The 27915-nt window shown below is 37.5% G+C and overlaps 1 protein-coding gene across 2 annotated transcripts in view; it reads right to left on the bottom strand.

Annotated features, from left to right (window-relative positions):
* Nucleotides 1-591: 591 nt before the first annotated feature.
* The window catches only part of LOC145786178 (sushi, von Willebrand factor type A, EGF and pentraxin domain-containing protein 1-like), an 85631-nt gene continuing 58307 nt past the window's right edge, over nt 592-27915 (bottom strand). The window contains exons 26-30 of one of the 2 annotated variants that reach the window (XM_082597826.1): nt 9812-9988; nt 6827-7006; nt 5920-6099; nt 5385-5640; nt 592-993 (exon numbers count right to left, since the gene is read on the bottom strand). In XM_082597826.1, the coding sequence (XP_082453952.1) occupies nt 5411-5640; nt 5920-6099; nt 6827-7006; nt 9812-9988 (767 nt within the window). In that variant the 3' untranslated portion in view covers nt 592-993; nt 5385-5410. The remainder of the gene's footprint in view (nt 994-5384; nt 5641-5919; nt 6100-6826; nt 7007-9811; nt 9989-27915) is intronic. The other variant, XM_082597832.1, reaches the window with a different exon arrangement.

Below are 27915 nucleotides of genomic sequence, written 5' to 3'. Positions count from 1 at the left end.
ACAAAGAGGTCTATGAATGTAGATTAAAGTTAAGTCAGTCTTGTTTACCTAAGTTGAATGTTTTGCTGACTGTGATTTCTTACACTGTCAAGTTGATGACTGTGGAGTTATTAGACCAGGGTCGGGAACCCATGGTTCTTTGTGACGCATTTGGCTGACAGAAAGTTTTATCTTAACTTTTCATTACAACATAAACTGAAACTACAGTCAGAATCCACCAAATTAAATGGATTTCTTCAAAATTTTCCGGGGAAGGTCCCCTACCCCCCCCCCCCCTCCCCCGCTGTTTTTATCATCTTCAGTAAGCACATGGCTCCACTTTTATGCCGTTACACGTTAGTTGTGTTAAGGCATTGCATGGTTCTTACAGGATTACATTTCCAAAAATGTATCTTTCATCATTCATGGCTCTTTTACCTAACAAGGTTCCTGACGGCTGTATTAGACTATACACCACCTCGGAAATTGTGAATAATGTTGCGTTTTTGAAAGTATATTTGCAAAGACAAAAATTTGGGAAAATTTTGTTTGCCCCCCCCCCGAAATGCTTTACTTTTCTACGGTTATGTTGTTTGGCAATGATGCACAGCACAAAGCGATAAGATTTTATTGTCATCAGGCAATCTACGTATTAGGCTAATCAATGATCTTGTGGTTGCAATAAAAACCATCTTAGTCAGCAAACTGTTAAGAACATTAAGCGTTGACCAACAAGCTCTCTGTGACACACTTGCTTGTTTGACAGAGTTTTTTTAAAGTCTGATTTAATACAATTCAATACGCTTCCGCATCTAAAAGGAAAAGTGTGTAGCAACAGCTCCTTTGTGACACGTCTTTATACTCTTGGATAGTTTACATGGGCTACACCGGGCAATATTATAATATGCACAAAAACGATAAGTTTTAATATCCAACACGCAATAAATCAACAAAAAATATTACGGTAATGTCAATATTGTCTTCAAGGCATTTTTCTCTTTTCTTCACTCTCCACTGTAACAAAAAATGGTCCAAAATGATGCTGATTGACAAAGGCAAGGAATATTGCAATTGCAAAAACTACATCATGCTTTCTATATTGAGAAACAAGCATCACTGCTATAATAACAATTTAAACGAAATAGTCCAATTTAATCTCAACAACCTCTCCATAGGTTTGAATTTACAGTCTTGGACAACTAGAATTTTTAGCTTTTTTAAAATTAGAATAGAATTATAATATTAGACCTATTTAAAATTTTCAAATTAAACTAGAATTAGAACTACTACCCAAGTTTTCAGAGTAGAATTTAAACCACATTAATTAAAATTAGTTTAACACAGTTGTCAAATATCTTTTTCTATTTGAGTAAACACGCTAATATGACGAATCTAAATCAATGTATCATTCTACATTAGGATTAAAGAAAAGAGGTTGCTATTTCAACTGATTTTTATATATATTGCAAATAGATAAAACGGGCTTTTATAAACTAGAATTTCAAATGCTAAAAACCAACTTTCAAAAAACGCCAAAAGATATCAACATGCCAAACCAAAAATAGCTTGCCAAACGAATAAAAAAACGCCAAATTTCTTCAATTTGGCATTAAAAACGCCAATATGGTAACCCTGATTCCACCATCACAGCACTAAAACCACTTACACCATAATACACATCGCGAAGTAACTAAATTGATGAATTAATCGAGTTTTTAATGACTTCGCTGCTTATAAGCGATAGAAAAATACTGTTGGACAAACAGAAATTTTTAGCAAAACCGGAGATTATATTAGAACTTTAATTAGAGTAAACAAGTTTTTACCAAATTACTGTAGATTGAAATTAAAATTAAGGACATTTTGCTCTAATGTCTAAATCATTGAATTATGCAACTAGAGTTAGCCTATCGAGTTGTCTACTGTAAGTCTGGTTTGAAAACAAGATCCTACAAATTTATTTATTAACATGTCGACCAAAAGTTCTTCAAATTTTTGGGTTGCACCCTCCCTTGAATCACTTGTAATCCTACTTTGTGCCCCGTTTTCACCTTTTAAATTGTAGCCTAAATCAAAGTCAAACTACATACTTTTTACATGTTTTTGATTTTAGGACAAAGATTTTTTCCTTTATACATAAGTTAAACGACCAAGTGGATCACAATCTAGTTTTCCTCCAATTAATGAGGAGACGTAGTTGCTTTTTCGATGCTAGCAGTTCAATTCGTGGCTTCATCATCAGTCGTCATCTCCGCCTGCAGCAGATTGCGTATCAACATGGGTTATTTGCTTCCAAGAGTGGCGATTTTGAGCCAACTCGCTCAGTGTCGCCAAGCTGAGTCCGGACCATGATTGGATGTTGTCTTGCCATCGTTTTGGTTGTTTGCCACGTTTTCTTTTTCCTTCTACCTTGCCTTTTGTGCAAACTTTGCTGATTCCGAATTGTGATCTTTTAGTGTGGCCGAACAGTTTTAAAACTTTTGATTTTAATATTGCTGCAATTGGATGTAGTTTTGTCATAGTTAAAAGATCTTCTGTTTTCGTGTGGTCAAATAGCCTTTTGTTGGTCATGCTTCTCATGATGTGATTTTGGAAGGTAGTGATTTTTTTCATTGTTGATGATGTCCAATTTACGCATTCTAGGTTGTACAATGTACAGCACGACTGGTAAAACGTAGGTGTTGAAAATTTTGGATTTCAGTTTGATTGGGAGTCTATTGGATGTTAGAATCTTTTTGTTCTTTTCAAATGCTGCCCAGCCTAAGCCAATTCGGCGTTGCACTGCAGTCTTACCATCGTTGGTCGCGGATAGTCGGTGGCCAAGATGTATGAATTCTGGTACTTGTTCTATTTGTTTTCCGTAGAGAGTGAGATTGAGTGTGTTGTTAGTTTTGTCGGTTGTTATACATTTGGTTTTGGACACAGTTATTTGGAGGCCGAATTTAGCAGCATTTTTTGACAGAGCATCTAGGTGCATCTAGGTTTTCCTGCATTTTCAGTTTAGAATTATTCAAAATGGCCATATCGTCTGCTTAGCTTAAGTTGGATATTACATGACCGCCGATGGTGATTCCAGTTGTAGCCTACACTCATTTTCTGTTTCTGAGATTATTGCAGCAGCTACGATGTAAAACAGGATAGCAGACAAGACATCTCCTTGCTTAACACCTTTTATAATATCGATTCGTCTGGTTGTTCCGATGTTTGTTTTGATTAGTGCTTTCGAGTCGTCGTACGTTGCTTTCAAGAGGTTGATGTATTTTTTGTTGATGGAAGTTTTATCCAGAAGTTACCAAAGGCAGGGTAATTTAACACTGTCAAATGCTTTTTTGAAGTCAATGAAGGTGATATGGACGGGATTGTTGAATTCAATAGACTTTTCTATAATTTGTTCCAGCGCTCGGATTTGCTCGATTGTTCCTCTTCCTGGTTGGTAGGCTGCTTGTGTAGGGGGGAGGGATGCATACAGGTCATTTTTTACGCGTGCCGCAATAATAACGATAAAGAGTTTGTATATATGACTGAATAGACTTATTGCACGGTAATTGGTGCAGTCGAGTCTATTGCCTTTCTTGTAGATTACAATTATTAGAGCTTTTTTAAAATTGCTGGGTATCTTTTTCGTTGTTAAGATAGAATTGAAGAGGTGAAGCAATGCTGTGATTAGAGGTTCGCCTCCTACTTTAGGGTAATAGCACTGTATGAAAACTAGTTTTGAGAATTTTCCTTGAAGACGTAACACAGCAAGTCTGTCAGATATTAGTTGGTATCCTTCCACAAAGGGAGTTTAGGATTTGTGTACCAGGAAGCCGACTCCGTTCGATGTAGAGGTTTCATTACTTGATAGGAACAGTTTGTGATTAGAGGTATTATGAATTGTAATTTGGCTTTTCATGACTTTGGTTTCAACTAGACCGACCACATCCCAATTCACATTTTCGAGTTCATGGATCATTGTTTCAAGTGCGTGATTGTTTAAAAGTCATTGATTGTTCTTGGATTGTATGTGCATAGGTTGAATATTTGTTTATTTTTCTTCTTGTTACCTCTGTTCACTTGTCTTACATCAGTCCGAGGCTGCTGATGTAAACCCCTGGTCGTAACTGTCACATCAGTCTGGGGCTGCTGATGTGCTGCATTTCGATGCCAGCAGTTCAATTCGTGGCTTAGTAGAAGACAATGCACATCACATGTCAAGGTAGGCACTTTAACATGCAGATATCCAATCCAGCACGAACCAATCAGAAGCTGCGCTTTTCATGACGTCATCAAGATTGCGTTTAGGAAGAATAAAGGAAAAACGCAAATTCTAGCTAAATTAAATCATCGCTTTGCCATCGGTTGGCTTAGCGCATTGGGTTAGGGCGGTAGTAGTCATTACAACGACGTGGGTTTGATTCCCACCTCTGCTATAGCTCTTTTTTCTTCTGTAATTACCAAACAAAGTTCAAAGTAATTATTAATTCTCTGGCTGAATGCTGGAATGGTCACAATAGCAGATAACGTAGCATCTCATTGGCTCGTGGTTGGATTGGATACGCGCGTGGATTATTAGAAATCTGCTTGTTAAAGTGCCTACCACATGTCAAGCTCACAGTTAAGTTTGTTTCGAGCTTGTGTCTTCATACTTGCAAGTGTACTTCATACGCCCCGATAGCTCAATTGGTTAGCGCGTCACTTCTAGAACGAAGAAGCTTCAAGATCAAGCGGCGCTGGTTCGACTCTCGGGGTGTGCGCTTGAGCAACGCACGTTAAGGACTGCTCTCCATTCAGCGGCATCTAATGGATGGAATAGTTCCCTGGCAACAAGACTTCAACAATCGGAAACTTCACTCTGTCAATCTCGGTGACCGGGCCTGCGTCAGTGATTCAAAGCCTCTACAAGTATGCGAAACTGCCAGGATTAAGCTCTGCAAGAAGCTTTCCCAGTCCGAGGATAAAGATTCAATCAATCAATCAAGTATGGCCTGTAGAGTAGGAGTCGTATATTTTTCACCGACTCCAGAATTCTGCTTACAAGTGTAGAAAAGCACATTCACACAAAAAAACATCACCAACCACAATTGATCGGTGACAATAACCGAAAGAATAAACGTTGGAAAATAAAGTTAAAACTAGGTCACATTTCTTGTCATTAATCGTGATACAATGTAAGGTGTGTTACCAAAATTTCTGTTTACGACTTGCAACAGTGGCATCTAGTGCAACAGCTTACCACATTCGCGCACCCTTAAAGAATCTTCACGCCCCTCAGTCAAAAAATCACTGATGTAAACAAAGGTAGTCGGGAGATAGCTCGGAGGCCAACTTCGCCTTCTTGCAAAACAGACAGGCGAGTTCAATTTATGTGTTCAAGAATCAGTAAAAGAGATCAGTTTAACAATGGGGAAAAACAATTCGTTTACCTGTTTAAATGGATTTAGAGATTTCCTTAGTACGGATTAGGCCGAGGATGTGGCCTTGGCCGACTTGATTGTCCACAATATTGTTGGTAATCATTACAGCAGTCATTGTATTGTGGCTGAGAGCATCGGCTGTCACAACTACAGCCACCAACGTTCACCTTGTCACATTTGTTCTGACAAGAGCGACTATGTTGGTATGTCGAAGTTGTTGTGTAGTGACGCGTGATTGTTCTGTAAGGGCCTTGAGTTGGAGCATCTGCAAAACGTATATCTAATGATTCTAAAGTATTATTGAGCGCTTTAGTTTTTACTGTTGGCTATCTCGCTATTTTTCTTTTTGTTTTAATTCATTTGCCAATAATTGCCCAAGCATGTTTAAAATCTAAGTGTTGTAACCCCACGATTGTATTACGTAGGCTATGTAGAAATGTGTTATCCAGAGATACCAGACAAGGGATACCAGTGTTTAAACATCTCTGGTGTCATCAAACATATCTTTTTATAACGTTAAGGCGTAAACATATAAAATAATCACTTTGGCAAGTTGGAACATCTGACGACCATGAACCATCATACTGGCACCGTGATGTTGGGCTCCCATACATACGATACCCATCGTTACAACCATATCTTGCTTCATCTCCAGACTTCCAAGTTGTTGGTCGCCTTCCTTCATATCTGCCGTATCTGGGTGGATTTCGGTGAGTACATATCCCTAAACAAAGCAATAGATAACTTGGCAAAAATGAGAGTTTTTTTTAAACAGACAAACGACTGTTTGTATTCAAAACTTTTCAGGAATGTAGCTAAACAGTGGTTTGACAATGGGGTCCATGGCCCATGGGGGTACTTTTTAACTTGGGCAACAGATAACTTTAAGGGCCCGACATTTTTCCAATGGGTCTGGAAACAAAACAGCATGGTATATTCTTTAATGTCCTATTGTTTGTTATTTAGAAATATTTTGTTTATGGCGCTGGGCTTTTTGTTGGTACAGAGCCAAAACTACCGTCTCAACGGCTCTGTAACTAACCGTATTAAGCGCTAAGCTAGGTCTACGCGATTGTCACGGCAGTTTGTAAGGCAATTAATTTCGACCAAAACATCTTGAAAGATAAGCTCACAACCCATTTAAGTAACGAAATGTAAGCACTACACTGCAAAACAAGCGTTAACCAGCTTTTATTTTTTATGAAAAAAATCTAAAATTAATTTTTTCAGTACAGCTTTTTTAATGTTTTATTTTACAAAAATTTTCCTCGTTTTATCTTCACATAAAAAAAATGTTTTTTAAATCGTCGATCGTCGCCATTGTATGGTTTATAGACACATCGTTTTGCAGCGAACCTTTTTCGTACAATTAGAATTTGTTTGTCTTCAAGGAAAAGTAGCTGAAGTTAATAGCCCTGTTTTTCAAAACGACATAACAACGTCTTGCTCACGTTTACAGGTTGGGATATCTGTCCAGCCATTCTTTCTACAGTAGACACTAGAGTCACCAGACAATTGGTAACCCTCATAGCACCGCACGATTACCCATTCGTCAATGGAGAACTTGGACTTTTTGGGAGGTTCGGCGTGTATCATTCCGTGTGCTGGAGGCTCAGGAAGAAAGCAGATTTCTGTGAATTGTAAAAGTTTTTTCTATTGAATTATTAATAATATCACTTTAATGAGTATTTTGGAAAACGGTTGCTTGTTTTATTATCCTTTTTACTCACTTATTATTTTCGTAAAATAAACGTATTTGTGGGCTGCATATATCACAGTGGTTTTCAAACTTTTTCAAAAAAATTGTTGAACGGTCCCCTTGCGATTTTTTCAACGACTCACGGTCCACCAAAAGCTTAAGGCAAATTAGCGCAAAAACGGTAAATAATAATTCATTTGTTACGTAGCCTATGCAATTAAAAATGCACACATCAATAAAATGGGCACACCTTGTTGGGTGTTATCAGTTCTATGTTAGGCTCCGTTTGGTTCAATATGATCTTGATATTACGCAATACATCCAACATGTTTTGAGATATTTTGAGACATGTTTACGCATTACATCCAACATCACCTGCGACAAAATGTTTTCCGATACCTCGCATATTCTCCTACTCACAGTGTCGTTTGACAGAGACACTTGCTTCAGATTTTCCCAAAACGTTTGATACAATAACTTGGCAACAAGGGAAGATCAGTTGTCTCCGATGGTGTGAGGCTTCTTAGCGATAGCTATTTTTATTGCAACTTCGTAGAAGGCCCTTTACCCTGCAGTATTTTCCTTCTATTGATCACTAGTGCTATCAAATCTTGACCTAACTAAACTATTAACTTGCCGTTTAAAGAAATCTGCATCTTTGTTTTGATAATCTGGATGATGTGTTACCAAATGCCTTTTAAGCTTGCTAGGTTTTAGAGCAGAACTTGCTAAATTTTTACAGCATAGCACGCACTGCGGCTTTTCTTCTCCTCCAGAATGTATCACAATGAAACCAAATTTAACATTTTTTTCGAGGCTGAGCCATTTTCACTTTTTGTACTCAAATTTAAGTTAAAAATTCCATTAGTAGAGTTAAAAAGTTATTAATTTTTGGCTAATTTGACTAAGGCTAAAAAAGCTAAAAGTTTGGAAAAGCATTCAATTCAAAACTTACATCATTAAAAATAACCAGCCTTAATCAACTTCGTCTAACTCCTTTTTAGTCAAGTATATTTCGTAATTCTCTTCTTGATCTGGTAAACACGAGTGTTGTAGGAGTACGTCACCACTATGCAATATGCACTCTTTGATGTCACAAGGGCGATAGAAACGAAACAAAGGCTATCACAATGAAACGAAAGACCAGGCTTAAAAAAGCTGCGTGAAAGGATGCCAAGTCAGCTTAATAAAATATATCTTTTAACTTTGGTTTGGAAAATAAGTTGCCTGAAAATTTTTACTTTCAACAATTTTTTTTTCTTCGGGATTGTGTTAATTTTTTTGGAAGGTGCTTCGCGGTTCCAGAAAATTGTCTCGCGGACCCCAAAAGGACCGCGGACCCCAGTTTAAGAACCACTGATCTATCATGTCAACAACGTGGTTGCCACACTCCGTAAAACAGAAAATAAAATGGTTGTAAAAATATTCAGTCGAAACTTTTCAATAAGTAAAACCTAACAGATTATGAAGAAAATTATGATTTTTTTAAAGAGATAGGCTATAGCGCTTTTAGGCTTGTACAGTAATCTAATAGCAAGTCACCGACCTAGACATGTAAAATGGTAAAATATGCAGGCTTCAGTTTACTATCGTACAGTGCCATCATTGGGCCATCTGACTTAACTTTTAGCATTTTCGTCTTATTATAAAAGTTTGACGACATAAATATTCTGTCAGGCGCCTCAAGCTAAAGCGTAGGCTATGTTTTTACAGGTTAGCTTATTTCTTTTACTTTCTCTGTCCATGTTTGGAGTCAAGCTGTGGAGCATCAATATTTTATTCCAACATCCTTTACTGAACACACAAGTCGAGTCTACAGGGTTGAGAAAAACCCGGGTTTTTTTAAAAAAGCCCAACCCGCCTGGGTTTTTTTAAAAAAACCCGGGTTTTTTTGGGTTTTATTGGTTTTTTTTAAAAAAGACGCAAAAAAAGATAGATTCATGCTTATTTCACCTCAAAACTACTTTTTACGAATGAAGTGCCTTTCACTCACAGTACATGCTTGCATAACTCAATAAAATAATGCACTAGGGTAGTTGTTGCTTGAATGTTGCATCATCCATTAATTTCAAGATCAAGTTGGATGTTGCATCATCCACTAATTTCTATACCAAGTTGATGCTACTGTGGTAAAAATTACATTATTGCATCATTTGCTTTAGATATGAAGGCAAGGAGTATTTATGCCATCATGTTTAAATATTATTTATTTATTATATATATATAGCAATGGATGAGCAATTGAGCGATTGCGTGGCCATTTAGGCAAATGCTCTGAAACAGCCATGCGTCAGAATCTGTAATTGGTAAATAGCCTCCTAAATTGCATTTCACATCATATATACAGACTACAGTAGAGTAGTACTTTCACCAGTTTAACTATAAGGCCTTCTTGCATAAATGAGTTTTAGTGTAGTATACACAAAGTGGCATTACTTGATTTTTGTGTACTGTACAATATCCACTGCGTTTTCAGTTTATTCTTGGAAATTTACTTCACAATCACATCCTTAAGTCCTAATTTAAAGTTTGTTTTAAGTACCTTGTAGTGTTTTTGTTCATTTTTTTAATTTCCTAATAAAAACTGGACAAATATGCTGCTCTGGGTTTTTTTATGGGTTTTTTTGGGTTTTTTTGGGTTTTTTTAAAAAAACCCACCCGGGTTTTTTTGGGTCGGGTAAAATAGCGACAACCCTGAGTCTACCCCGTGAGTTATTTCAATTGTAGGACAACTTACTTGCACAAGTAGGCACGGGGTAGTTCCACGTGTAATCGTCATTGCAAATTGTGTAAGAATGACCTCGTATTTCATAACCATGCTGGCATCTGTAAGTGGCACTGTCCCCAGAGCACCAGTATTTCCGATCTCCGACGTAGGAACCATACTGAGGAGGATTTCGACTAGGACACCCATCTGGACACAATTTAAGCCATTAGAATTAAAGCACATGTTAACTTACCATTATCACATTTAAACAAACTGAGTTAATGGGCCACCAACACTACAGTCAAACAGTCAAAAAACCAATGACTCGATGCAGATTGCAAATAACCCAGACAACTACTTTATCTGGTCCAGATCTTTATCAGGTCCAGATCTTCATCATATCGGGTACAGATTTGACCAGATCTGGACCAGATAAAGTGGTTGTCTGGGAACAGAGAGGCTTGGAAGACCATGAGCGCCAACGTCTGTATAAGATTAGGAACATGATCATCATCAAAATGATTGCAAATACCCAAGAAAACAAAAGCCAACATTGGAAAATAATTGTTCTATTAATTTCTTGATGTATTTATTTATCTTATTATATATTATATTTATCTATTTATTTATCATATTTATCTTTTCTAATTGAATTGTTTATTTCGTCAAAATATTTTCTATGAATATGCTGTTCAGACAACAACCAATGCGTTTGATAAATAGTATGTGGGCTTATACGCTGCATTTATAGTAGCTAAATCAACCTTTTGCGGAAATAGTTTTCTTTTTATTTATTTGCTTCACATATGCACACACGTTACACATTTATTATGCATTGCGCAAAGCTCACTGCTTGCAGTTTGAGCACTTTGGCAACTAATCAATCAATTGTTTCGAACTGTCATACGCTGCTTTCGCCTTGTAACGCTGTTCTTGCCCGCTCGGATCAACATCGCTCCGCTTTCAATGCATTCAACACGATCCCCTGATCAACTCGATGCAGCCTCAAAACTTTTACCCCAATTTTCTATTTTTACCGGTAATGTAGCCTATCAGTGCCTCTGGTTTCGATCGCTAGCCTCCCCGACCCAGCTGGGCGAACCTGCCTCAACGTCTGGCCAGTGCACATCCGTGCTCGCCGAATGAAAGCTTACTCTTCTCCAGTGAGTATTAATTACACTTCCATCTATATATAAATATTTTTTTTTTGGTTACAGTATATTGATTCATCGAGCCTCTGCTCCACATTTTTATTGAATATTCGTCTGCCACGAGAGCCAAATTATCCTTAAATGGTTCGACTCTCTTCCTCGTGGGAGACCCCAATTTTATCCGCTCTGCCTACTGGCAGACCGGGTATAAGAGTCAAAGTACCTGCGCGAGGACGCGTGAAGGAGACGTGAGCGCTGCCCGGCGGTCAATTACTGCCGGTTCCAGCGTCCACACGCGACGGGTCGCCCGGTCCGTCGCAGGGCTTCTTTCTGGGCTATGCAGAAAAAGCCTGTCTCCCTGGCCCGCTACGCCATTCTAAATTTGCGGACGGGCCATATAGTGTTTCGATCCACACTCTCCCTCCACAGGTACCTCGACTCCCCAGCCTGGCCCTCGCGACCTAAGCTGGTAGACTTACCCCTCCGGGTGCATCGTCACCCCTAAATCACGCCGCTCCCCGCCGCCGCGGGGTGTGGCAGGCCGGTTTTCGAAAAGTCTTCGACCTGGCTATGTTTGTTTGTGCTCTCTCGCCGTGTCAATCCTTTGTACCCGTGCGCTGTTGATGCGAATCAAACAGTTTAACACCCGGTGTGCACTGTCTGCAGTTATATATATATAATATATATAAAGGAAAAAAAATACACGTAGCCTACAAGGGAAAGACTACAAACATCTCAATCTTCCTTGTACAACGATTTACAAGCAACACCACAAACTTTTGATCTTAGATAGATATCAGTTTTTAGCAGGGTGCAAATTAGATTATTTTCGTAGTCTGAGCAGCGTGACAGAAAATTATACAATTTTTTTCTCAATAGAGCATCGATAGTTAGTAAGCTGTGCCAAAAAATGGCGAGGTTCATGGATTTTTCCTTAAGTTTCTGAAAATTTGTAGTGGACTTTTATAAACACAAACATGAAAAAAAAATTGAAAATAATGACGTCACACGGTCGCGCTGGGCGTTTCTATGGTTACCAGTACCCATTTTTATAAAAATTGTCATATTTCGAAAACCACTGGAGATAAAAAGATGAACGTTACATCAAAAGCTGCAGAAGTGGCATGTTTATATCTGCTCTAAGAACACTTTTTATTCTAGGATTACTTGAAAAATATTTATAAGCAAAAAACTCAATTTTACTATTATTTTGTAATAGGAGAGATGCAGGACCTATTGGACATTTTTTTCTTTTTTGCTCTCATTTCTTCAGCTTATATCAAAATAAGACAAAATTGTTAGAGAATACGGCTAAGGTCGATGTTGATTGACTGTGTAAATATCTTGACAATCGAATTTATTTTTGTAAGGTCAAAGCTTATACATACAAACATTTTTGAAGAGTGTATAATCGGTCCTGCCCCTGAATGATCTATACACAAGCAAATATTGAAAAACAAAGCGTTATATTTTCACTTACATTGCAAAAACAAGCACATAAAAATGTGAAATAATAATACTTAATATAATACTGTAATATATACTGTAATGTATAATATAATACTGTAATAACACTGTAATATAATGTTGCTAGAAATATAAGCTTTATTTTCAAAACGTACAAAAGTTAATTCTTCAAGTGCCTTAACTCATTGTATAATAGGTCTTGGACGTTACTGTTTGATAGGTCCTTCTTCAAGGATTCATTTCAAAGGTGTGGAGGTGTGAAAGAAAATCTTGGAAGTTTGGCGACATCATCAGAGCAGGTTACTAAAAAAGCCATTGCCGTTGTTGATTATAACTGGAGTTGGGGTGACAAATACCAAAGACACATTTTCGAAGTATTGCTTCATGTAAACTCTTTATGGACGGACATAAAAGATTGTTATCAGTGCTAAAATCTTGCAATTTCAAGCAATTGCAATATGTCTGTCATTAAAGAGTCTACATGAAGCAATACTTCGAAAATGTGTCCTTGGTATTTGTCACGTCAACTCCAGTTATAATCAACAACGGCAATGGCTTTTTTAGTAACCTGATCTGATGATGTCGCCAAACTTCCAAGCTTTTCTTTCACACCTTCACACCTTTGAAATGAATCCCCTATTAAACAGTAACGTCCAAAACCTATTATACAATGAGTTAGGGGACTTAAAGAATAAACTTTTGTACGTTTTAAAAATAAAGCTTACTTTTTTAGCAACATTATATTACATGTGCGCTCCCAAAAGTCATTTCAACAAAACTAGTGAATTTTGGCCGTGGCGGAAAAGAGTTTAACACCCTCCTTATGAAGACGTCTCTTACACAGTTAAGAGCTATTGATGTAACGCTAATTGATTATACTTTGGCAATTCAAATGTTTATAGACACTAAGTATTATTATTTCACATTTTTATGTTCTTGTTTTTGCAATGAAAGTAAAGAAACATGTTTTGTTTTTCAATGTTTGCTTGTGTACACTAGGTCCTTCAGGGCAGAACCGATTATACACTCTTCCAAAAAGTTTGTATAAATTTTAACCTTACAAAAATAAATTCGATTGTCATTATGTCAAGATATTTACACAGTCAATAAACATTGACCTTGACCGTGTTCTCTAAAAAATCTGTCTTAATTTGATATAAGCTGAAGAAATGAGACCAAAAACAAAAAAAAAGTCTAATAGGCCCTGCATCCAGTGGCGTAGCCAGAAAAAAAATTGGGGGGGGGGGGGGGGGGCAAATAGCCTATTTGATAAATTGAAGAGGACGACAAAGTGTTTGATTTAAGCCATCGCCACCTGATGTGCAGTGACGTATCCTGGTGGGTTGAGCAAGGGAAGCAATAAAAGTGGTGGGGGTTAGAGCGTGCCGAAGGCACGCGTATTCTAGGGGGTCCGGGGGCATGCTCCCCCAGAACATTTTTGCAAAATTACACTTAAATAACGGATTATAGATAAAAAGTGGGAAGAACTAACTGGTCCAACTAACTTTAGTCTCCGGCGTATTTGGGAAACACACAACTAACTAACGGAAGAACTAACGGTTCCACGACATAAATTAAATTTTAAATTTTACTGAAATACTATTGTGAGTGTTTGCCTGGACAAATGAATTAAGGTTCAGACTTTAGGGAAAAAAAGCTATTGATTTGTTTTCTTAGTGATATGCTTTCTGTATTAGGTAGATCGCCCATTTGAGGAAGTGTCATAGTACCAGATCACCTTTTCCAGTTAGTTCTTCCCACTTTTGATCATAGATACGGTTTTTTTAGTTTTTCCATTCCCTTGTCACCTATTTCTGCCGCATTGAATGCTTAACCTTTTGCGTATGCTAGTTTTGCATGATGATGTAATAGAAGCGTTTGTTCTAGCTTTCACTGACAAAGCATTTCTGTTATCCTCCTGATTAGTAAATTTTATTTGAATTTTCAACTGTTTGCCTATACCAAGCTAGGTCAAATTATAGTATTCGAAAGTTGCGTTTTTGCTAAAAAATGAAGAAAAGGAAAAGAAAAAAAGAAAATAACATGGAAGACATGAACATTTTATCTAATTAATACCGTATGTAAATTTTCGTTCGTTTTGGTACAGTTATGCTGACATTGACATCTATTAATTTTGTAGGCTAATTTTTGTTTCAAGTAATTTTGTTTCGATCCAGTTGTGCTGAAGAGTTCTAATGAACGAAAACCGGTTCCACGACATAAATTAAATTTTAAATTTATTGAAATATTATTGTGAGTGTTTGCCTGGACAAATGAATTAAGGTTCAGACTTTAGGGAAAAAAAGCTGTTGATTTGTTTTCTTAGTGATATGCTTTCTGTATTAGGTAGATCGCCCATTTGAGGAAGTGTCATAGTACCAGATCACCTTTTCCAGTTAGTTCTTCCCACTTTTGATCATAGATACGGTTTTTTTAGTTTTTCCATTCCCTTGTCACCTATTTCTGCCGCATTGAATGCTTAACCTTTTGCGTATGCTAGTTTTGCATGATGATGTAATAGAAGCGTTTGTTCTAGCTTTCACTGACAAAGCATTTCTGTTATCCTCCTGATTAGTAAATTTTATTTGAATTTTCAACTGTTTGCCTATACCAAGCTAGGTCAAATTATAGTATTCGAAAGTTGCGTTTTTGCTAAAAAATGAAGAAAAGGAAAAGAAAAAAAGAAAAGAACATGGAAGACATGAACATTTTATCTAATTAATACCGTATGTAAATTTTCGTTCGTTTTGGTACAGTTATGCTGACAGTGACATCTATTAATTTTGTAGGCTAATTTTTGTTTCAAGTAATTTTGTTTCGATCCAGTTGTGCTGAAGAGTTCTAATGAACGAAAACCGGTTCCACGACATAAATTAAATTTTAAATTTTATTGAAATACTATTGTGAGTGTTTGCCTGGACAAATGAATTCAGGTTCAGACTTTAGGGAAAAAAAGCTATTGATTTGTTTTCTTGGATTATAGATAGCGCTTTCTGGAAACACTTTTAGGGTAATATTTGTATGAAATTTATTAGCAGATAAACAGCTAGCCTATTAACTTATTAAAGGTAGCTGTTACACACGAACGGACAAAAACTGTGTCTAAAATTAAAGAACACCAAAAACTCAGCTACACAAAAACTCAATAACTACACAAAAACCCAACAGAGTAAGCCATTCTGAAATTGCTTCCACAAATTAGTTAAAAGAAACGTAAATCGCGTAAATTTTGCGCGATTTACGATTTGCAAAATTTATTGGTGTCTTTCTGTGTGTCTAAAACAAGTCCTTGGGGGTGTTAATAGCTAGATGTCTTGAAAAACGTTATAAATTTCTACAAATTATATTATATTTTCAACAAAGGGCTCAACTTTGGAATCCAATGTTTGAAAATTTGGGGGGGGGGGCCATGGCCCCTTTCGCCTCCCTGGCTACGCCTATGCCTGCATCTCCCCTATTACAAAAAAATAATAAAATTTAGTTTTTTGCTTATAAATATTTTTAAATAGTCCTAGAATAAAAAAATATTCTTAGAGCAGATAAAAACATGCCACTTCTGCAGCTTTTGATGCAACGTTCATCTTTTTATCTCCAGTGATTTTCGAAATATGACAATTTTTATGAAAATGGGTACTGGTAACCATAGAAACGCCCAGCGCGACCGTGTGACGTCATCATTTTCAATTTTGTTTCATGTTTGTGTTTGTAAAAGTCCACTACAAATTTTCAGAAAGTTAAGGAAAAATCCATGAACCTCGCCATTTTTTGGCACAGCCAAAAAATGGCCATGTCACACCACTAATGCCATTCAACTTTTTGCAAATAATAAAACATCAGGCCAAGACGAGATGCCAGCAGAAATATGGACAAGTGAAGCCCTCAACCACCAACTATTCATTGTGTGCATCAAAGTTCTCGAAAATGATTCATCACCTTCAAAGTGGACCGAAGTAGCAATCTTACCAAAAAAGGTGATCTTAAAGATCCAAAAAACTACCGTGGTATCAGCCTCACGTCCACTGCTGCTAAGTCTTCAGTAAGATGATTCTTAATCTTGAGAAACAGAATGGTTTTCAAGAAGGCAGACCAACTGTAAGCCAAATTCTAACAATAAGAAGAATCATAGAAGAAATCAACGCCAGGAAACTGGGTGCTGTCCTCACATTTGTAGATATTAAATAGCATTTGATTCAGTGCAGAAAAAAAAGTTTAACATTCTAAAGTGTATGATACCCCACAAAAGACGGTTGGTGCAATTAAAGCGTTGTACCAAAATACCAGAAGAAAAAGTTGCTACCGAAGATGGTCAAACAGACTTTTTTTTAAGTCCACACTGGTGCACAACAAGGGAACACCCTTGCACCATATTTGTTTATTATTGTGCTTGATTATGCCTTGAGGATAGCTATTGAGCAAAATCTACATTTGGGTTTCATATTGAAACAAAAAAAACATGGATATTCTGAAACATTTATCACTTGACTTTGCAGATGACGTTGCTTTGCCATGTCACACCACTACTGATGCAAAAAGCTTTTACATCTAGTAGAATCTGCTGAATTAGACATCGGACTGTAAATGAATGAAACTAAAACAGAATTCATATCCTACAACCAAGACGGCATGATCCATCATATAAAAAAATTCACATCAAAAGAAGTCATGGTTTTAAATGCTTAGGTTCTTGGATTGATTCCACATGAAATGACATAAAGTCTTGAAAAGTAAAGGCTTGGGCAGCAGCTAATAAATTAAATTTCATGTGGAAATCAGACATTTTTAAAAACGTAAAAAAAACAATATTTTCGAGCAACAGTTGAAAGCGTTTTGACATGCGGTGCTGAAAGTTGGACTCTAACAAAGGGCATGTGTAGAATCGCCTCAATGGCTGTTACACCAGGCTTTTAAGAAAGGCACGCAACATTAGCAGGAAACGACAAGTCACAAATAAAAACCTTTATGATAACTTTCCATCTCTCACTGAGACAATTAGAAGACGAAAACTACAGCTGGCAGGTAACTGCTTTAAAAGCCAACAGAAAATTAGTTGTTGTAGCAAAAAATGTATTGTAGCAATCTATCACTACGTTATTTTCTACAAATTTTGTATTTTTTCATCTCAGCTCCTATGTTAAATGGTAAAAAGGGAGCAGCATGGACTCCGTTAGAGGAGGCCCGGAGGGTTATTACCCCACCACCAATTGGAGTGGGGGTAACTAATGCAAAGTTACCCTCCGACGACCTCTGCCTAGCTACCCAATCAAAAAACTTCTCAGTGATAGAAAAGACCTTAACAGGAGCACTCTTCGAGTATTCCACCTATTACAAGTAGCCTACTGGAGCTTAAATGCAAACCCTTCCAAAACCTAAGTAACATGCTTTTACTTGAACAATCATCAGGCTAGCCAAAAACTTATCATCAATTGGGAAAACACTGCATTACAATATAGCCTACCTCCTTTCCTGTATATCTTGGCATAACACTGGACAGGACCCTATCCTATAAGACACACCTACTGAAACTTAAGAAAAAATTATCTGCTCGCAATAACCTTTTCCAAAAGCTGGGAAACGCAAACTGGAGAGCAGATGAGCACACACTGAAGCAAACAGCACTGGCTCTTTGTTATTCGACAGCTGAATACTGCGCTCCAGTATGGGCTAGGTCAAGCCACACTAAAGTAATTGACTCCGAATTAAACCAAACATGTAGAATCATAACTGGCACACTCCGTCCAACACCAATCTCCGACCTCTATATCTTAGCAACTATAGCTCCACCTCATATCTGAAAAGACCTCGCTACAAAAAAGCAAAGAGTAAAACCAATATCCGACCAACGCCACCCTCTCTATGAACACAAACGTATTCCAACAAGACTCAAGTCACGCAAGAGCTTCATCAAAGTCGGCCCATTGGAACACACAAGTGCGGCAGCTGCACGATTAGAAATGTGGACCTCTGAGCCCGATAGGACACAACATCCTGCCATCCCAAGTCCTTCCGAATGTCTTCAATAAACTCCCACCCTTGAGAGAAGAGAGTGGTGCCGCCTAAATAGAACCCGCTGCGGAGTCGGGAGAAATAAAAGCAACCTTTTCCGATGGAAGGTGACTCTTGACCCAACGTGTGATTGCGGCCTAGACAATCAGACGATGAAGCACATTCTCACCAACTGCCCCCTTAGCCCTTCATGTGATGACAACGACCTCAAAAACATCACAAACATTGATCTTACCTGGCTCCGACACTGGCGTGACAAGCTATGAATGAATAAATTTTGTTGCACAACTTTTGAGTTTTTGCTTGGAAACTTTGACTCGCAAGGCAACGCCAAACTATGTATCTTTTCAAAAATATACGCATCACAATGCGCTATGTATAATCGTGATGTATGTGTGACAGAAGGCAGGTCTATGCATCTATTGACAGCATAATGCAAGGTCTCACCCACCGCTTCAATGGCGAAGGAATTAAAACTCACCAAATGCTTGAAGAAGTTTTAATATCTGGCACAGTCAACTACAGTGCTGTTACAGCGTTGGAGTGATATGCTTCGACGTGAAATTTTGGGCCAAGATTTAAGCCACTTCCATCAGAAATTTGGGCCGATCAAGTATGTGTGCGATGTTCGAAACAAGTCATTGGGACTTAAACCTATTGTCAAAGAGTTGTATGCCAGTGAAGACTGCAAGCGCATCGCTACTGATGTTACAAAGCTCAATTTCCTTCAACCAGGGGCGAAACTAATATGACAAAGAGACGCAACCAATATCGCCATCGGAAGCTGCCTGATTCAAGAAATCAAAGGTGAGCTACAACCACTGGCTTACCACTCTAAAAAGTTCGATTTGTGTTAGTCTTTTTCTCGAAACTTTTTCATATTAAGTTAATTAAACGAGCGATTCGGCATCCAGAGATTGGCATAGTGGTTTGGTAGATGGAGTTCAGAAAGAAATCATTTTGATGACGTGGGTTCGATTCCCACCGCTGCCATTACTTTTATTGAAACAAATTTCAAAGCAAAAATCAATTTTCTGTCTGAGTGCTAGAAGGGTTCACAAGGACTGCAGTCAGCTAGTTCATAAGGAAAATTGTATCTTTAAGGTGTCTACCGGTCAAAACACTCCATCTGCTGCAGCGAGATGCACAGTGCTGTGTCAAGGGGGGGGGCCAAGGGGGGCCCGGCCCCCGGGCCCACCATCTCAGGGGGCCCACAGGTAATATACTTTTGCGCGTCAGTGGCATGTTTTTTAGCTGCTAAAGTTTACTGCGTGTAATTCCATTGAGAAGATAATTTAGGTCCGGTACCAATGAGATGCCGGGCCTGGGCCCTTATACCAAAATATCTCAAAAATCACCATATTATCTTGAATCAGAGTTAAAATAGGCTGCGACAACATTAGTAAAATCATTTGTATTTGAAACAAAACAGGTTGGTTGCAATTGAATACTTGAAATCAAGAAGGGCCCAATTCCCACAAAGGTGTGTTTAAAATAAATGTGTTGTAGTTATTTTGTGATGGAATTTCAGGGGGCCCACAGGTAATAGACTTTTGCGTTTCAGTAACAATGTGTTTTTTAGTTGTTAAAGTTTACTGCGTGTAGCCTACTTGTCCATTAAGAAGATAATTTAGGCCCGGTAGGCCTACTAATGAGATGCTGGGCCCTTATACCAAAACATCTCTAAAAACACCACATCATCTTAAGGAAAAGTTAAAATCCGACAACATTAGTAGCTTGAAATTACCTGTATTTTAAATAAAACAGGTTGGTTGCAATTGAATACTTGAAGTCAAGACGGGCCCAATTCCCACAAAGGTGTGTTTAAGATAAATGTGTTTTAATTATTTTGGTTGTTTATTTTTTGATTAAGACATTTAAAGACATTTGCTATTACTTTATTTACATTTACGATTAAGACATTTAAAGATTAAAGACATTTGCATAACTTAATTGCAATGCCTTGTCTAAATTTTGCAAAAGCATAGATTGAAACCTTTTTTTAGCATACCGGGTAAGGTGAAAGCGTTCATGTTTTGTAGGTTAGCTTCTCTTTAGCATAAACTTTAAGAGTGAGGTACGATTGATTTTGAAGTCTGCCAATAACTAAACAAGACACATAAAATACTTTTTGTAATACTGGACTAGCTGAAAGTTTGGTTGGTCTATTGATATATAAAGTATTTTTCTACATCTACTGGTATAACTTGCAAGGTAAAAGTCTTTTTTGAAGTGTCATAAGCTGCATTAAGGCTGTTGCACTTTTAGCTTAACGTTTTGGTTTTACAGGGTGTTTTCTTTTCTTAAGCTTAACTTCAAAGTGAATGTTACTGGTTTACAACTGGTAGTCTAGTTCTAGAATGGTGTAACCTTGCTATGTACCAAGATTTTATTCAGCATTTCATAAAGAAGATGTCTTGTTTGAACTAGCGACATTCTTGCTTTGAACATTTCAGATTTATAAACAAAACTCTCAAAGAGGAATTCTTTGAAATGGCTGACCATGGAGGTTTGTCAGAACCAAGCAAACTTTGCTTTGCCATTGAAGTACATTCGTTTACTATGATTACCAATGGTGCAGACGTGCTGCAAAAGTTTTGCAGATGTTCCAAACAAGGGAATGTTTTTCTCAAAGCTCTTTGCATAGTTTTTTATTTCAAAAGTTATGTTGAGCCAAATGTTAAACCTTGAATGTACCAGAAACCATGAAGCATATAATGCGATCTTTACTCATGTCTTTAATTGCTGTGGTAAGAACCAGATAAAGTGACCAGCAGGCCACAAGCTGAAGAACGACCACCAAAAGTAAGGCAAACAATTTAAAAACTGACCTCAAAGGTCAGCAAGTAATAAGCGGACAGCGGACATTGAGTAGGCCATAAAAATGTTTGTCTTATTTGTAGCCTATTCCATTTCTGCAGTCATATTTTGTTTACTGCTAAAAATTGTAAACAGTAAACAAAATAACATTTCTCATAGATTAATTCGCATTTCATTTTTAGCATTTACAATCCCGTAATTATAAATATCCCTGACTTTACAGAGGTAGCTATCAGCAAGTGTAACCAGCATACATTTAGATACCAGTATAATTAGTTAGGGCAATATATGGTTTGACCCCAAAAAAATTGCAATAAAAGGTTTTTCAACTGATTTGATTAGTTTTGGGTATCAGTATTGACATATTCAAAATCTTAAGCGATCCAACTTCCGGAAAGTGGTTATTTTCAAGATGGCCGCCAAACCATTAAAATAACAGGAAATTGACCATAACTCGGTCATCATATGACCAAAACATGGAGTTTTGGTGTCTATATCTAGGTGTTTGTACCCTGTGAAGTCAATGAGACCATTTTCAGAGTTGTTGAATTATCTGATAGCCTATAAATTGAATATGGCAATCCAAGATGGCCGCCAAATCAACAAAATAACAGTAAATTGACCATAACTCGGTCATAATATGACCAAAACATGTAGTTTTGGTGTCTATACCTAGGTGTTTGTACCCTGTGAAGTCAATCAGACCATTCTCAGAATTGTTGAATTATCTGAGAGCCTATAAATTCAATATATAGCAATCCAAGATGGCTGCCAAACCAATAAAATAACAGTAAATTGACCATAACTCGGTCATCATATGACCAAAACATGTAGTTTTGGTGTCTATATCTAAGTTTTTATACCCTGTGAAGTCAATGAGACCATTCTCAGAATTGTTGAATTATCTGATAGCCTATAAATTCCATATGGCAATCCAAGATGGCTGGCAAAACAATTAAAAATGAACAATAACAATGTATTGGTTATTAAAAACCAGGTGAATTTCTATACATATTTGGGTAAACTAAGCAAGCGTAAAGAGTTCATACGATGTGGTCATGTACATCAGTAGACTCTTGACATAATCAGCGTAAATAAAGCACATGAGTCAAGTATTACTAAATCTCATTGCTGTCACTCTCCTTGTCATCGTCTGTAATTATGTGATTGCTGTATGGGTTGACACATGAACCAGTTTGGCATGGTCCACATTCAGCATGACATGGTAGCCCATACCTTCGGCAACTGCAGTGAGGTGGACACGATTCGCAATTGCAGTGTATCATTTTCAGTAGGTTGTCCGGGGCAGCTTTCATGTCCGTCATGATTGGAACCATCTGATTATTGTCTACTTTCCATCCCCAGTCTAGAGCATCCACACGATCGTCAGTAGCTTACCCATCCAGACCATAATCTGGTAGTAAACTCTGAGGCAGTGGAATTTGGTAGAGGATGGTGTAGGTGGAAAATGTTCAGGGTGAACAAAGGACTTGAATGTTGTAATTTTCTTGACCAATGTATTGCAGCGCTGTGTTTCCAGGTTACTACTGCCATCGTTGCCAAACATAACGATCATAGCTTTGTTTCCAAGATCCTTAAATTAATCAAACAGGTGATCTATCCATGCAGGAAGTGATAAAGCACGAGCTCAGTACATGCCAACCCGCCTTGTTTGAAGCTAGACATTTTTTCCGAGAAGCCGATAAGTCTCAAATAGCTCCCGCCATCACAGAACATGCCAGCAGTGTGACGTCAGGCGATTATGAAGTAGTGAAAAAATCTGCCCCGAAAACCGATCACTACGTTCTTGATGGGGGGTTCTTGTTGCATCGAGTGCTATGGGAAGCTGGAGACAGCTGTGGGTCTATTGTACAGTCGTATGCAGATTATACCATTCGTCATTATCGCTTAGCAACGGTGGTCTTTGATGCATATGGTGGTCGGTCTATCAAAGACAATACCCATCAAAGACGCGGCATGAACGTCCACCGGGTTGTTCACTTTACTGCAGACACCAAGTTCATTGGAAAGAAGGAGCAGTTTTTGTCTCGAGCTTCCAACAAGGAAGGATTAATTTCTCTAATTTCTGCTCAACTGAGGAATAAAAGCTGCAATGTGATCAGCGCACCAGGTGATGCAGATGTTGACATCGCCAAGACGGCAGATGGACAGCCCTCATCGACATGGCACGACTTTAATTGGTGAAGACACGGCTCTTTTAATATTGTTACTATGCTATGCTAACACTGACCCACACATTAAAGACCTTTAGTTTCGCTCCGACAAAGCTTACTCAACCAAGATACACGACATCAACAAACTGAAGGCAATCACCGGGCCAGATATAGCCTATGCTCATTGCTCACAGCTCCTCTTCATTCATGCATTCACCGGTTGTGATTAAACGTCAAGGATCTTTGATATCGTGTCCACTTCACTGTAGTTGCCGAAGATATGGGCTACCATGCCATGCTGGATGTGGACCATGCCAAACTGGTTCATGTGTCAACCCATACAGCAATCACATAATTACAGACGATGACATCAAGAGTGACAGCGATGAGCTTTAGTAATACTTGATCCATATGCTTTCTTTATGCTGATTATGTCAAGAGTCTACTGTACATAACCACATCGTATGAACTCTTTATGCTTACTTAGTTTACTCAAATATATATAGAAATTCACCAGGTTTTTTAATAACCATTACAAATACATTGTTATTGTTCATTATTAATTGTTTTGGCAGCCATCTTGGATTGCCATATTGAATTTATAGGCTATCAGATAATTTAAAAATTCTGAGAATGGTCTCATTGACTTCACAGGGTATAAAAACCTAGATATAGACACCAAAACTACATGTTTTGGTCATAGGATGACCGAGTTATGGTAAATTTACTGTTATTTTATTGGCTTGGCAGCCATCTTGGATTGCCATATTGAATTTATAGGCTATCAGATAATTCAAAAATTCTGAGAATGGTCTCATTGACTTCACAGGGTATAAAAACCTAGATATAGACACCAAAACTACATGTTTTGGTCATATGATCACCGAGTTATGGTCAATTTACTGTTATTTTATTGGTTGGCAGCCATCTTGGATTGCCATATTGAATTTACAGGCTATCAGATAATTCAACAATTCTGAGAATTGTCTCATTGACTTCACAGGGTATAAAAACCTAGATATAGACACCAAAACTACATGTTTTAGTCATATGATGACCGAGTAATGGTCAATTTACTGTTATTTTATTGATTTGGCAGCCATCTTGGATTGCCATATTGAATTTATAGGCTATCAGATAATTCAACAATTTTGAGAATTGTCTCATTGACTTCACAGGGTATAAAAACCTAGATATAGACACCAAAACTCCATATTTTGGTCATATGATGACCGAGTTATGGTCAATTTACTGTTATTTTATTGGTTTGGCGGCCATCTTGGATTGCCATATTCAATTTATAGGCTATCAGATAATTCAAAAATTCTGAGAATGGTCTCATTGACTTCACAGGGTATAAAAACCTAGATATAGACACCAAAACTCCATGTTTTGGTCATATGATGACCGAGTTATGGTCAATTTCCTGTTATTTTAACGGTTTGGCGGCCATCTTGAAAATAACCACTTTCCGGAAGTTGGATCGCTTAAGATTTTGAATATGTCAATACTGACACCCAATACTAATCAAATCAGTTGAAAAACCTTTTGTTGCAATTTTTTTGGGGTAAGGTCATATTTTGTCATATATTGCCCTAACTAAATAAGTATTTTAGGACAGTTGCCAGGATTTTGTTTGTGATTTCAAATCGTTGCTGCTTTATATTTCATTTCTTTCATTCCAATCCAAGCAAAGATGAAGCTATAACTTGATAGACCTGTGTTTACTATAAGTTATATTTCTGCTGTGTTCTGTACACTGCTGGGTTGATCGTTGTTTATGAAGTTATAAAAGTTTAACTAGGTAGTATGATAGTTATTGTACAGTAAGCATTACAACATTTCATTAAGCACTAGTAACCTATGAAGGCTTTCTGAGTACTGCAAAGTTGTCAGTGAGTAATGAAGCTGATAGATCTTACCTAGAAACCTCTTAACTAGTGTTGCACTGTAAATATTGCTCCGTTTTGTTAAAGTTCATAGTAATTTTCTGATGTATATATGCTGTGATTCCTGTGAAGTAGTTGCAACATGTGATAAAGTTATTAAACTTCATCTACATAAGTCAGCATTCATGCCCATGCACCATTCCAATAACAGCTGTTTTTAGCATGTTCAATGGTGTTTGCATATGAAAAAAATAATTACATGTAGTAAAGTTAATTCAACAGTTAGATTACAGCAACTGCTGCTCATAATAATTGTGCTTCTTAAATTCAACAACCACAATGTTCCAAAAATAAAGCAATTAATAAAAAAAATGTTTTAGTGAAATATAGCACGATTAACAACAGGTTTCTAATAATAGTGTATCTTGTGTGAGTAGGCCTAGTTAATAAACCATGTACGCCATTCTGTGCTGTTATAATTTAACACTGTTCTGTTGTGAATTGAAAGTATATCACTAGATTGGTAACTACTGTTTTTATCATACTAAAGTTCCTGATTATGCACATTTGAGTTTTGAGTACACTTGAGTTTTCATATTAGCATTTTGAATGGGTAGGCTACTTGGGTAGCTTTTTGAAAGTATTGTAATGGTGAGTGGTTCAATCAATCAATCACTGGTTTATGTTTTTTTATAAAATATTACATCAAATGCACTGGTACACTACATAAAAGTGAGAGAGGAAGGAAGCGAAAGACCTTATGAGGTCACCAAGTCAGCCTCCACCCCAGTGATCCTATAAGGCAAAACATAATTACCACTTGGTGAAAGTGTTAAAATGTTGTTTGTTATGGCATTTGGGAATTCACTTTTTTTTTGCAGTTCTAAACTGTTTTGCTATGTTATGGCTATACATTTAAAAATAATAGGTTAGTGAAATTTCAAATGCCAATTGTAACTTTTGGAAAAAATTGCTTTCAAATGTAACTAACCAATTTAAAATTCTCATAATTTTGTCAATTCTTGTTCGATGTAAAAAATTGTATGAACTCAATGTGATAAGCAATTAAGCATGTCAAATTTTTATGCTAACTTCTACTATGTGATATAAGATCTGGGTTGAATGACCCCTACGCTTCATGACCGTTGCCAGTATGTTTAGAAATCGTTAACAATTTTGGCTTTCATTGCAAGCAAAGGTGTAGCAGTGTAGCACTGTAGCTATGACTTGATAGACTTGCGTTTGCTCTTATTTACATTTGTATTGTTTTCTCAACTGGTGAGAAAGTCTAGTGAAGTGAACCACCTTTCCATATCAGTGCAGTTAACATACACACTATATTATCATAAGTCTGCTTGCCGATAAGGGGCCCAAAATTATTTTGGCCCCGGGGCCCACCAAGGGCTTAACACAGCACTGCCTAGAATACGCGAGCCTTCGGCACGCTCTAACCCCACCACTTTTATTGCTTCCCTTGCTTAAGCCACCAAGATACGCCACTGCACACCAGGTGGCGATGTCTTGACTTAAATCGAACACTTTCTCGTTCTCTTCAACTCATCAAATATTTGGCCCCCCAAAAATTTTTTCCTGGCTACGCCACTGCACCGGTTGGGAAGCACTGTACTAGGGTAAGGGTGGGCAACCTACGGCCCGAGCGCAGCTTTTGTGCGACCCGCGACAGCATTCAACACAACTCCATGACCGTATTTTAAATCGGTGTTTTTTCCTAGTCGGCCGAATAGAATTTATGGTACATATCTCTCATACAGTAGCCTACGTACTAACTTGTTAACGTGTTTTTAGGGCTACGAAAAAACTTTTCAAACTAACCACTGATGCTGATAAGCCTACAGACGTAGTGGTTAGTTTTATGAACGTGCCAGGCTATGTACACTGTAGGCTACAGTCAGGGCCCACAAGAGGGGGGGACAACCGGTGCAACCGGGGCCCGGTGAGTTCAAGGGGGCCCGACAAAATGTCTAAATTCACTCGATAAAAAGATTGATTTCAACAATTTTGCATAAAATATTGTTTTTATATTAGTTCCGTATGTCGAATGGGGCCCCCTTATGGGTAGCCTAGGCCCTTTTTTTAAATTACAGAATTTTTAATTTTTTGAGTTGAGGGGGGCCCGACAAAATGTTTAAATTTGCGTGCTCAGGTCGATTTTGCATAAAATATTGTTTTTTATATGAATACAGTATTAGTTTTGTATTTTGAATGGGCCCCCTCATGGGTATATGCCCTTTTTTAGAACAACAATATTTTTATTTTTTTGCGTTCAGGGGGCCAATAAAATGTTTAAATTTGAGTGTTAAGTTCAATTTTGCATAAAAATTTTTTAATATTTTGAAGTTGGTATTTCTTATATGAAGTTGGTATTTCCTATATTGAAGTTGGTATTTCTTAATGTCATGAACAATAGCAATGCATTCATCCTAAGTTTGCTGCCCTAGTCTCTGCAGCAGATTTCAAGGTCATAAATGGTATTGTATGTTAATGTAAAGCTGTATGCATACATATGCAATGCTATGTCAGCCATGTCGGATAGTATGTAGTAAGGCGATGTGAAATTTGAATTGACAAAATCGAATTATCACACAGGGTGACTACTGTTGTGTAGAGTA

This window comes from Aplidium turbinatum, chromosome 2 (assembly GCF_918807975.1).
Source record: "Aplidium turbinatum chromosome 2, kaAplTurb1.1, whole genome shotgun sequence".
Classification (NCBI taxonomy): domain Eukaryota; kingdom Metazoa; phylum Chordata; class Ascidiacea; order Aplousobranchia; family Polyclinidae; genus Aplidium; species Aplidium turbinatum.
The sequence above is the reverse complement of the archived record's forward strand: the minus strand, read 5'-3'. Positions and strand labels throughout refer to the sequence as shown.